Source organism: Patiria miniata, unplaced genomic scaffold (genome assembly GCF_015706575.1).
Source record: "Patiria miniata isolate m_02_andy unplaced genomic scaffold, ASM1570657v1 HiC_scaffold_5, whole genome shotgun sequence".
NCBI classification, from domain to species: Eukaryota; Metazoa; Echinodermata; class Asteroidea; order Valvatida; family Asterinidae; genus Patiria; species Patiria miniata.
In genome coordinates this window covers 20810263-20823519 of record NW_024037072.1, presented here as the reverse complement: position 1 = coordinate 20823519, position 13257 = coordinate 20810263, and the positions used below count along the sequence as shown (strand labels likewise).

General features: G+C 41.1%; 1 protein-coding gene across 2 annotated transcripts in view; it reads right to left on the bottom strand.

Annotated features, from left to right (window-relative positions):
- The window catches only part of LOC119740462, a 50708-nt gene that overhangs the window by 12180 nt on the left and 25271 nt on the right, over positions 1-13257 (bottom strand). For both annotated transcript variants that reach the window (XM_038215783.1, XM_038215782.1), the window contains exons 9-17: positions 11838-12022; positions 10220-10321; positions 9061-9132; positions 7748-7798; positions 6746-6810; positions 4837-4977; positions 3376-3610; positions 1592-1638; positions 402-443 (exon numbers count right to left, since the gene is read on the bottom strand). In XM_038215783.1, the coding sequence (XP_038071711.1) occupies positions 402-443; positions 1592-1638; positions 3376-3610; positions 4837-4977; positions 6746-6810; positions 7748-7798; positions 9061-9132; positions 10220-10321; positions 11838-12022 (940 nt within the window). The remainder of the gene's footprint in view (positions 1-401; positions 444-1591; positions 1639-3375; positions 3611-4836; positions 4978-6745; positions 6811-7747; positions 7799-9060; positions 9133-10219; positions 10322-11837; positions 12023-13257) is intronic.

Sequence of the window (13257 nt, the reverse complement as noted above, 5' to 3'; positions counted from 1 at the left end):
GTTCAAAAGTACAACACAAGTCCTTTAACAAGTCCAGTCACAGGCTTAGTAGCGAATGTTATTTTTCCATTGAATAAATTGTCTTGAGACGTGATGACTTGTGATGGGCTCGTGGATACAATGCTGTGTGTGGTAACGTATATGGAGGGTACCAGGTATATTGTTTCCTTTTTGAACACTGCGGACAAAAGATCCACAACAATGACATGCCGAAGCCAGAGAAACATGTTGTCTTCTGTGCCATGCACTCTCATAATGATAGCTATGGTTGAAATTAAGAATGGGTTGTGAGAACTGTAAAACAAAGAAGGTCAAGTGGGATCAGTGATGAATAGTGTCCACTATTAACTTTTAGGAAAGAAAAAAAGCAACAGACGGATCAAAAATGTTTTCAAACTTACCTGTCCCAGGCTGCAGTTCCAGGACAAACGGAGAAGGCCACTCTGAAAACAAAAAGCCAACGACATCAACAATTTATTTAAGTTTGATGTTCCTTTTGAACAATAATTCATAAATACCTCAGACAGTTTAGCCATTCCTATTGGTCGAGAGCCCGTCACGTGGCCGGTCTTAAACGGATGATAAAGACGTGGTTAGCTGGTCTTAAACACTTTTCCAGTGTCACAATAAAATGTGGACTCCTAAAAATCCAGTGCCTCTTACCGTTTCATTGGTTGAAAGTTCACAATCCTCACGTAGGCATGCGCAACACTACCAGCGAGTCAGAATTTTATAGTTCTAAATAATTTTATAGTGCGTCATGCACTATCCTCCGTAATTTCTTGAATGTGGTCCTTGGAGGGGTGACCACTGTCTCAATCCTGCAAAATTCTCCAGCAAAGCAGCAATCACTGTCAATATGTTGAGGCAGAGCCAGTGACATCCTGGAGCAGTGTGGAGGGTTTCAAGTTGAATCTAGGCCTAAATTTATGCACGGCTGAGCATAAACAACACAAGGTCCGGCCCAAGACACAGTGCATCCTCTGAAATCAGCAACACACTTTTGACATGTAGCCTCAATCCCCCATTTTGCAAAGAGGATGGGGGAGAATTTGGGAAGGTTAGGGTTAATCAAAGCTGTGATCAAAAACAACATAGAGAATCGGTCTATTGTCTGTGCACTCAGTGTTGCATGGATGTGTACGCACAGTCGTGTTTTACTATACGTCTGAGGACAACCTATTGTGTTTCCCTCTGTCCCTCTAAAATATAACACTTTCCCATAGACTAAGCACATAACCATACGATCGAGGACCAGTTTTAACAATAGGCACCGTCGTCCGAGGATCAAAGGCCCCTTTGTGCTCCTTTTGTAGTCTGTCCTTTTGTTGTCTGTCCTCGAGCGTAAAACAATACAAGAGCGCACAGTCTGACGGCTATCTGAACTTCACTGCCTTTTTAAATGGCTGTCTCAAACTTCCTTGCCATGACATCTTGACAGAAACGACAAGTTCTAACTGGCGTGTCTGGCTAGTCCATATATTGAACACTGTATGAGTGAATGCCACAGAGTGAGATTGTTTTCCTCGCAATCAATGTTGATGTGCTGGCTCATAGCTGAGGACAAAATGTTACAATGTGTTGTACTCACCCTGCCTCTGTCAGTGCTGTACACGCTGCACTGTAGTCATAGTCAACCTGGGAATGGACAGTGGAAGACTCTGCTCATTATCCCTTTCAGTCATGTGCTGTTACAATACCTCATAAATATTCATTAGGCAACCGCGGCATTTAATTGGTCCATTCCAGCAACTCAACCGTGGGAAAGTTTTAGCCATCACCCTGCGTCTTCGTACGCGCGCGTGACGCGCAAAAACCAGGGACGTACTATCACACACCTGGGTCGCAGCTCAGTACAGTACTGTGTTATCTCTTTACCAATGATGCATGTGCTTTACGTGCCTAACATGGAGAACACCAGTGAGGACAGATGCATGTGCCAGTCTATTACGGCGTACATCAAAATGGCGACCGGTGGTGCTTGCTTTGCGATTTTAACCGAGGAGGAAGTGGGTGAAATTTTACACAATGAAAATAAATGCAGTGTTTTGTGTGAATGTTAGAGTTATTAAATGACACAAAATTAACTTTCAATACTGTCTGTCTCCTTAAATTAAAATAATGTTTCCCTTTATCCAAATACTGCACGATCAAAAACATGGTGGAATGGACGAATTGAATACCGCAGCTGCCTGATGAATAAATAGCCCTAACAGTCCTGAATCCTCCAATTTCAATATGATTTTTCACACCCCCTAGGGAGTTAGGGTTAAGGGGTATAGTAAAACAAATACAACATGTTTTTGCGGGGAAATAGTGCAAACAAATGACCCCTCGGTGTTAGATGATTGGGACTATCTCCCCCGGCTCATCCAACACCTCAGGGTCATTAGGTTTTCACTATTTCCCGACAAACCATGTTGTATTTGTATAATATCCAACAGATCCCACACATTGGATACCGCGAGCAAGTTAGATGTACAGTTAGACGTGGCAGCTAAGCACAACGGCCCTTTTCAATCGTTTGCATCAAGTGAATGTGCGCATGTTCAAAATGACGCTCATGACCTGGAAATTACTGTGTGTGGTTCATCGCACAGGAGCTCAAGTCTGCTTCAACTCCTACCTCAGCACCACACTGAGATTTCATCTATCTGCAGTCATACTGACCAGTCTATGGATGACCATTCTTTGAATGGTTGTGGGTGACGGGACCCCAGACTGACCGTTAGGGGCTGCAGAATATGCGATGGTCATTTATGGTACGGTCCTTTACATGTAAAATGTCTAAACCATTTCCATTTTCTTTTCATAATTAAAAAAAACGGCTTTAAAATGTTCAAGTTGTATTTTTCATTTAAGAGTGAAAGCTTCAGATATTTCTAACAACGTTTTGAACAAACAATAAATTCTAAGCTTTTTACCTAACAGGTAGAAGCCGAAGTAGAATATCTAATAATAATAATAACTGTATTTATATAGCGCCTTTTGCCAGAGGATACAAAGCGCTGGGGGAGAATGCAACCAAAGACAAGTAAATGAAGTATATGAACATATGAGACCCATTATGTAACACCTTTTTGCTAGGTGCTGCGGCGCATAATCGCTGCCACTGCCAGAAACACCGGGGCAAACCCCTTCTCTCAGCGACAAGTGTTACTGGGTTCTTTAACGTGCATTACACAACACACGAGACCTACGGCTTTAAATGTACGTCCCATCCGAAAGGACGAAGCAATAATGGTAAAGTGCCTTGCTCAAGAGCACAAGCACCATGTTTTCACGGTCAGGATTTGAACCCATGTACCACGGCACACGAGTCGAACACCGTAACCATTGGACCACAGCGCCCCACAGAAACATGCCAGTGCTTACCTTGCATCCATAATGCATTGCCATACTGCCCACTGGTAACCTGGCGATAGTCTCTGCGCTGATGTCCACCGTGTTGGCACAGAACCGTACATTGTGGCTGTCCTTGACCCCAAGCAGGTGCAGACGGTCCCTCACGTCCAGCTGAGCCAGGTGGGAGGAATCCTTGCCGTCTTGGTCATCGTCCGAGGGAGTGGCCAGGAGTTTCTTGGTCAGCGTGGCGCCGATGTTGACCGAGCTGCACGTGGGAGAAGGAGACAAGGGCCGAGATGGATTTTAATTGGAAATTGTGGTTGTACTGTTGCTCAAAGATCAAAAACAATTAACCCTAACCCTGCCAGGTGCAACACAGGTGTAAACGTCTGTGGGAGAGTGCTGCACTGAGCCACCAACACCAGTGCATAACCGGCCAATTCTGAGACAATGAGGGCTAGTCCCATTGAACAATGCCACAGTAGTATCCTGCTGCAGTTGGTGAACACAGACTCTGAGGAAATTTAGCCTTGAGACTTTTGACCCGACGGATCTTGCCACACTGAGCAGGCTTGCCATTTTGACAAGTGTTGCATGTTGCTGCGTTTAGCAGGGTTTCTAGTCAGAATACCCTGGAGGGCTCTAAGGTTAAACATACAGATTGATTTGTACCAACTAAAAAAACAGCAATCACCAGAACAGAAAATACTAAATCTACTCGACTTCTTGAATGTAATACAGATAAACCACAATATCAAATCAGCAAACAGACATTAGGGATAATTATTATGCCACTGAGATTGACTAGTTTCTAATATTTTTTTTTTTTACAAAAAATGGTTGATTTGTTGAACCTGTCTGATAAAATTTGCCAGTTTCGAGAAGCTGGGATGTCAAGACGAATTTGCTGATTTGAGAAAATTGCCCTGAGTATAAAAAACAAAAACACAAAAGGAAAAAAAAAACCAGAAAAAAAAGAGGGTCGTTTTGCTAAACCCGGAGGCTCCCAGCTGATTTTTTATAATAACAATTGACATTTATATAGCACTTTTAACAAAGATCAAAGTGTTTTAATTTATTATCACCCCTGATCATCGGGCTAATGAAACATTTAAAAGACAATGTCAGCTCCCTGGGAGTATAAAGCTCATTGCTGCCACTTCGGCGCAAAGCAGCTAAAAATCAACCACAATAACCATCTCTGCCCTCACAGGTACCCATTTACTCCTGGGTGGGGAGAAGCAATGAGTGACAAAGCCCCTTGCCCAAGGGCACACACACCACAACCCCAGGCTGGACTCGAACCCACCACCTGCAGAATTACCCGCAGACTATGAGTTCAATGTTCCAGACCAAAAAGCCACGAGCGCTCCACATCATGCATGTTCGCCAAGCAGTACATTCAAATTATCAACTCCTGGAAAATTAATTTTCAACCTGTGAAACATTCCTCAGGTATGAAAAGGAATGACCAAACATCTCAACTCTTACCTTGTGGATCCGAACGAGGTTAAGACCTGCTTGAAGATGCCCATCTGTTTGGGAGTGAGTTCGGTCTTGGAGCTGATGTCCAGGTGGGGAATCACGTCCATGTATCGCCACCTGCAGTAAATCTCTAGATCCAGGAGTTCACTGTACATGAAAAGTAAAATACAAACCTAATTACGTGACCAGTACAATTGTTTTTTTAAAGGATTGTTAAAGCAATGAGGGGTCATATTCTACAAGGCACAGAATTTGGCTAAATATTTGTCAGGGATTCTACAGAAGTATTGAAATACAATTCCATAACTTTTTCGGGGCAAAATCGGCTTTCCATGGCCAATTCCTACGTCGGCATTTTGGGTGCCTATTGCTCTGGAGGCAAGGGATACCACTCCCTTTCAACCTTCCTGCTCGGCACAAGACCACTGAGCACCATAACAGCATGACAATAGTGCACTAAATGAGCAACAGATATAGAGATTATATACATGAAGAGGAGGTATAGTAAACTGGAATGCCAAGTGGAAGACTGCCTTAAAGGTATAGTCCATCATATGTGATTTGTGCATTTTGTTCGTTTGAAGCAACAAAAGTGCTCAATATCTGATGAAGGATGCTGAACAACTAACCTGATGCAGTTTCAGCTTAGCTTCAGCTGTATTTTTCGAGAAAAACAAATTTCTAGGATCTCGATTTTTATATCAAAAGTTGCTGAATCATGTTTTGAATTGGGCCTGAATTCAGCATCCGGGACACGTTCTCACTGAGCCGATTGCAGCTACGCGATGTCGCGCACTGATCCGACGAATTATAGCAACCGTGCACTCGTATGCGTCGTGCCAGTACTTGCGCGCTTCGCCGAATAACAAAACGAGCTACTAATTTGAATTTCCTACGGTGCTTCTTAAGAAGCACCATTGGAAAGGCCTTCTTTCGTTGATTTCTTCAAAATGACGGCTTGCCAGACAGAATAATTTAATAGTGAGTTTAGTCCCCTTACTATCTTTCAACCTTACTATCTTTCAACTAAGAATGTTTGTCAACAATAATTACGCCAGTTACTTTTTGGATAGCTGCAAATGATGGACTCTGGCTCTAACCAAATATTACACATTATCACGTATGGGTTGTACAGGATTCCAAGACTTTTCCATGACTTTTTCCCTTGTAAAATAAGGAATTCAAGGATTTTCCATGACGGTGGAAACCTTTATTTTTCTTGTGGCCACTCTTTTAGTTTGTCCTCTTGTACGGAGGAATGTTTTCTCAAAACTCAGCAAAAACTGAGAAGCACTGACCAGACAGTTCCGATGAAAACTTTACAAAATAAGTACCATTCCCCCCCCCCCCAAAAAAAGATGTTATGCGAAGAGCAAAATCGAATATATGTGATGCAATCAAGCTAAATGAGTCATTTGTCTGCAATTATGATTTTAAGATACAGCCCAAAATAGGTCAGTAGGGGTGGAAATTTTAAAATTGACTTTTTTTTTAATAAAATTGGATGGCTACATGTGTCCTCTTTCATGTCAACTGTAAGGAGATAATATTCAATAACCTGAAATAAAGCATGTTTATTGTTGCTCACTAAACACTTCGATTTTGAATCGTTGATTTCTCTGTTTTGTTCTTTCTGATCTGCCTTTGTTCAAAGTCTCATAACTTCTGAACGGAAGGTCGTATTCACATGGGGTTTTCACCAAATATATACTGAAAGATAGCTCTATTCAAAAATGTAAAAAAAAAAAAAAACCACCAAAATTTGATAAGGGCCAACAAACGACTCATTTAAACTTGATCGCATCACATATCAAAATCTCCAACACTCATTTTTTTAAAGATTTGATTAGCGTTTAGTAACTTTCTATGCATTGCTCTACATTTGGAGGTGTGGTTTTGCGTTCAGGGTGCTCACCTCTCAGAGTAAGGCATAACTCCTTCCACCTCCTCCCCTTCCACACTCTTCATGTGCAGATGAAGCTAAAAATAAGACACAAGCAGAAAACGTTAATTCACAATGAATAACAAATGCCTTTGAATGCAAAAAAGTTCTAGATATTTGATGTACTTATCAATCTTTTTTTTTTTTGGAGGGGTTATTCTTAAAGTTGAACAACGAAATTGAAAAGTAAGATTTGAGGCTTTGCATGGTGGAGATACTAAATAATGAAAGGTTTGCGGAAACACCATGTGCGAATAATTTCTCAACTAAGAAAGAAACTCTTTTTTAGAGTTTAGGCACTCTCCTGAAGATGGTCAGAGCATACTGACCGGAACGTCGAGTTTATACCTCTGGTTCTTTTCAGAACCATTCTCTTAGTTGAGAAATTATTCGCAAATAGTGTTTCCGCAAACTTTTCATTATAAAGAAATTGAACGAAGCAGGGTTTGAACCTGCGACCTCCAGATAGCTGTTCCGGTGCTCTAAGTGAGCTATCCAGCCCTATGTTGGCAGTTCCCCCATTTTGTTAATGTCTTGGTTCAAAGGGTGCTAGTAATTTTTGCCCATTTTTGTGGCACTAGCCAGGGATTTTGCCCAAAGTCACGATGCTAGCAACACTAGCAGTGCTGCAAACCTGGGAAATAGCAAACGGGATCGCAGGTTTTAATTATCAAATAAAGCACAAAGGAAAACTGACTAGGTCCATTATAATAATTTAACATTTAAACAAAGAAATTGTCTGGAGCGGATTTAATTTTGTTCCAACATTCAAACTGGACAACTCAAACCACATTCCTGTATCTGTTAGATCAATGGACGCAAAGATGGAAAGGACAAGATTCTATTGAAAAATGAAAATTAGTGCGTATTGCTACGATGACGACAATGTCCAAAACAATCTTTTTAAGTTCACTGTAACAGAACCAATTTTAATGTCAAACTATCTTTCTTTGAGAAAAAAAGGCAATAACTTACCTCGTTGAACTTCATAAGGGTTAATATATTGACGACATGCATCAGATAATCCTGGGGGGGGGGGAAGGACAAGATGACAAGCAGTTAAATTGTGTAGAACAAAACAGAAAAAGCAGTTCTACAACTACAAGTAGGTCAGTAGTCTATTAGGCCAAAAAAAAAAGTCTCCGGTTTCTGGTATGCGCGCGCGTCGCCATGCGCGTCGGCAAAATGAAAACGTTTTTTTTCCCAATGAAAGATGATGTCTCAAAACCGCCAAACTCACTGGTTTGACTGGAATCCTGCTGCTGCAAAATTTTAACGTGTTTTTAGATTGGGTTATGGTCGAGAATAAGCTTTATGTGGCCTCTCTGGACTCCCATATATTTGCACTAAGTTTAGTCGGGCACCATTTGCAGTCATCAGCCGACATTTGAAGCAAAAAAATCAGGTAAAAAAAAAAAAAAAGCTGCGTCGCCGCACAACTTTTTGGGCAAGCTCCATACCAGAAACCGGAGACTTTTTTTTTTGGTCTTAGGAGCTATTTGGTGACATGCCAGTTTATCACAGAAAAATTTTCTTTTAGCAAATTTGTCTTCTAAAAACTTCAGCTTGGAACCTGTCTAAATATTACGATGCTAATATGCACTTTTAATAATAACTGCTTCCTAGAGGACACTAGGGTTGTGCCGAATAAACCAAATATTCAAATATATATGATCATCATCACCTGAATACGCGAAAAGCATTTTTCAAATCTGAACATTTGAAAACGTGAGTGGTCTATAAGAAATGATGTAAAAAACAACCCTTACTTTTGTTTAGTTTGTCAAATGCCTCATGTTTGCCGGCATTCACTTTACACACATGATTCGAGAGCTTTCGTGAGAAATATTAGCTTTGATGTTCATCTTTAAATTGTTTCGAATATCAGCTCAGGCCTGGAGTGCTCTGAAACGTGCAAAACTTAATCAGGCTATGAACTAACTCACTCTTTAGCCAGCAATTTTCTAGAAAATCTATTGGGCAAAGAAAAGGTTCTCAGTATTTCACCAACCAAGTTTGCAGACTCAATTCATTGTTATAGGAGACATTTTTCTTCAATATTTTGCGCATGAGAGTCAAGTGATTTCAACATGAGGCTAAATACTAGACTGGTACATGTCCAACCATGGTCCAACTATTTGAAAAGACTGACCTCTTCATTCAGTGTCATTAGTCTGGTGACTGACTGTGGAGAAATGTGTAGTAAATAGAGACTAGTTGCCGGTTCATGCCACATGTTTCTTTCGGCAAATTTGGTGTCAAATTTTTCAACTTCTTGGGATACTCACTAATTTAGGTACCCTCCCACAAGAAATGTCCAGGGCCACGCCCCTGTATCGAAGATCCGGCCAATCAGAAATCTGGGAAAAAAATATACATCATTTATTAGTGTCTGTTTCAATGTATTAAAATAAGTTTACTTAGCACAGCTGTAAACAAACAAACATGGTATTGGATAACTGCTTGTTTGATTGAATTAATTTTTTTGGCATCAGAGAGATGTAACTTTATAAGTGGTTTTGCCTTTAAACCGACGTATTTTCATGTACACTGTATGCTCATTGTTGTCCAAGGACTTGCAAGAAAAACAATTTGCAAGCTTATTCGGGTGGGACTCGAACCCACAACCTCCTGCTTACAAGTGCAGATGCATTACCGTCGGCTGGTTCGAATCTCATGTTGCAGAGATGATGGAATTTTTAGCATGAAATTGTGTCAGTGAAGGGGAAACCAAATATTAACCTTTATTGAAAATGAATAAAACTACTTGCTGACTGGATTGACATGAAATATACAAATCAAACAAAAATAGGCAGCCTAACCTTTCGATCCTAGCAGAATCTCTGTCAAAGGCAAAATTTTATTGGATTGTTTTTAGAAATGTGGATTTCGTCAGCTCCTATTGTATAACCGACATACAGATCCTTGTCATTTGATTGGTGGAACTCACACCACGTGACATTCGTTATTACTCCTATTCACGCCGGGGCTCAAGAAGTCCTTTTCGCCCATGGGGAATGGGAAATACTATTGAACAGTTAGGATCATTCTTGTTGCAAGACGCGGTATTTGTGTGCAAAGGCATGCTCATGTGCGCGTTCAGCGTTGCGCGTATTGTTCCAAAGAGCCAGCGCTACAGAGTTGGGTTCAAACATTTTCCTGAAGGGGTGGTTAGGAAGAGAGCAATACATTTTCCACCAATTTTGTATTGAAATAAAAGTTCAAATATATCAAATGACAAGGATCTATATGTCAGTTATATAAAACAAATATAGTGGCTTTAAAATGTGAAATGCGAGGAATATTGTCGCTCGGTAAAAACTTTTCCAGTTCACTCGGCTTTGCCTCGTGAAATGCAAAAGTCCAGATTTTACCTTGCGATAATATTCCGCCCATTCCACGCTGAGCCACTCAATATTTGTATACTAGATCAATGATACCACTAACCTGCACTGCTGGGATGCCTTCCTCGTTAAACAGCCGAATGAGTTGTACTACAGTACAGCTAGCATTCCATAGACCACTGAAGTCAGCACACTGGACAGTCATCTGACACAGCAAAGAAATCAAAGAATAAGAAGTTTGAAACGATATTGTTTTAACCCATAAGCACCTGTACTTCATTGTATTACATTGTGTTTATTCATTGAAAACTCAATAAAACCATAGACTGCTCCAGCAGTTTCGGGCGCTACAGGGAGTAATTGGAAGAGCGGTTTTGGGCGCTACAGTGACTCAAGAATTTTAGTAGAGAACTGTTGCTTGCCGAGGCACAAAAATAATCTACATGTGTACAACATATTACAATGTTGAGTGGTGTACTCACTGTACTGCACACTGAGCATGTAGCTGTGAGGTCAACTGAAGTTGCTTGCACGCAAGATAAACCCTTTCTGACAGGATTTTACCCCCAAACTAACCAAAGTTTATAAAGGTACACAGGATCACTGTTTTTCATTTGAAGAAGGGTACACAACAACTAACCTGTTGAAGTGTCAGCTTAGCGGATAATACGCATAATGCGAAAAACAGTTGCAACAATTGTTGGCATCTCGTAGCTGGATTCCATTGCTAACGCACTTCGTAAGTGTGTCTGCAGGCACATTTTCTTAAACTACCTTCCAATGATGGGTTTTCTTCCGAATGATACCATTTCAGGGTGGAATAATTTCACAGGGTATTTGGTACCAGTGTTATCTTCACTTTCAGCAAGGATTTCTTGTGTAGACAATGAATTATACACCTGTATTTGAAGTGCTCATCATGCAATTTTCCCCAGATTGCTGCACCATCAGTGTGATGCCGGTGTGATAACGTGCACTCGATACGAACCTGACTACAACAATGGTGCCCGGGAAACTGGCTCCAAAATGACAGAAAGTTTGCTACAGGTTTTCAGTATTAAACAAAACCACTATACTAGAACTGTTGTGTTCACTGTCCATTCAGTACAAATGCTATGGGGTCTGCCATTAAATCTGAAGGGGAGACTCCACTGGCTTTACACAACGATATCTGGAGGATTATTTGGGCTCCGTACACAAGTACCCCCTCAACGGTAAGAAAGGGAGAATTGGGTGAGACCACTGGGAGAGACACTCAAATACATGTCGATGATGCCTGATGCTCGAGTGAAGACACTATGGCTTTGTGCAAATTCCATCAAAATAAGTCTTGTGTACTTTGTTCTAAATGTGTGCAAAATCCACTACGTGCATGCTGTGTGTCCCAACCACTGGACCTGCAAAAAGCGCCCTCTCTTGTTTGCGCATGGAGCCCATAGAAACAAAAGCGAGGTTCCACTTGCAAAACTGATTCACAAAGCCACAGCTTGCCCCTTAAAGGGAATATACATCATTTGCTTTTGCTGTAATTTTCAGAAACGGATGGAATTGGGGGGGTTGGAAATATATAGCAAATATAGTTACACTGACTTTTTTGAGGTTTTGGGTTCAAAAATGCTATAAAAACCAAGAAAAACAATCATTTTCCTGTAGTCTGGCTCCCTGACTCCATTTAAGAAGAAACAGAGCAATTTTTCAATTTGACAGTGACAAGCCCATACCTGTTTTTCGGTGACAGTAATCCTGTACTGGTCTTTGCCGGTGAAGAGATTGGGCACATACTGGCACAGGATGAAGGGGTCTGGGTACTCTGGTCTGACGGCACACTCTAGGATACACTTGAAGCCCATCTCGCCCAAGAGGGGGCCGTGTATACTCCAGATGTCCACCATCTGTTGCAGGTAATCTGAACGGCAGAAACACGGGAACAGAAAATAATTAACCCTAAGGCCAAAAAAAAAATATTCGGTCTCTGGTCAGACCAAAGTTCCGGAATTGACGCGGGGATGCGGCTTTTTTTTTTTTTTTTTTTTTTGCTTTTTTTGTTTTCTTCAAGCTTGGATTGTACAGACAAGGTGGGGTAATATTTTGCTTTTTTGGTGTCCTCATGTACATTGGTGTCCTCCATAATTTGCCTTGGTGCTCTCGATCATTTGCCTTGGTGCAATTCCCAGTTCCTTGGTGCTCTTTGGTAAAAAAAAAATTGAGGAGGTGCGGCAATAGAGGGCGCTGTCGGAGCTACCGCGGAACATTTTGGAAAAAAAAAAAGATTGACGCGCATGATTAAAAAATCGACGCGCGCGCTGACCAGAGACCGACTTATTTTTTTTTGGCCTAACCCTCATCATTCCTCCGAAATCAAACCAGGCGGTTTTGGAGGATTTTGGAGGATTGAGGCTGTATTCTTTTTTTGTGGCAGATGAATTTGAATGCATTGCGCCAAGGTTAGCTGCACCTAGTGTTGTTTATGCGTAGCCATGCATAAATTATGACTAGATTATACCAGATATCATCCGCGCTGCTTCTGGATATCATTGACAATTCCTCATTGTATTACAATGATTCTTGGAGGATTTTGACTGATTGAGGCAGTGGCCACCCCCTCTCTAGATTAATGCAAGAAAAAAAACGGTGATTTTGGAGGATTGAGGCTGTATCTAATTTCTACATGGTGGCAATTGGAGGAGTTTAAAGGACTGAGGATTGATCCTAGCCAAAAGGGCCTAGGCAGTTAGGGTTTTAACCCTAAAGGACCGTTCCTTCTTCACACAAATGCTAACTTGATTTGACGTCATGGAGCGTTAGTGGCAAAAATTTTCAGGATTTGAAATGTGCTCATCAGCTCTTGCGAATTCGCAGCGTGAATACATCACAAACATGACAAAGCTGTATTTATTTTTTATTTTTGCACACAAAATACCAACTGGCATTAATAAAAAATCCTTCAAATTTCAGCTGAAAGATTTTGAAGGATTTTGCAGGACTGAGGGAGGTAGAGCACAGCTCTTAATTTACATTAGACTGGTTGCATCTTAGAAGTTGAGAATACATAACATGTATCGATTTCTGCACAGCACCTGATTTTGGAGGCTTCAGGCAGCATTTATAGAGAAATTTTCCGCAGGAATTGGCGTCAAATTT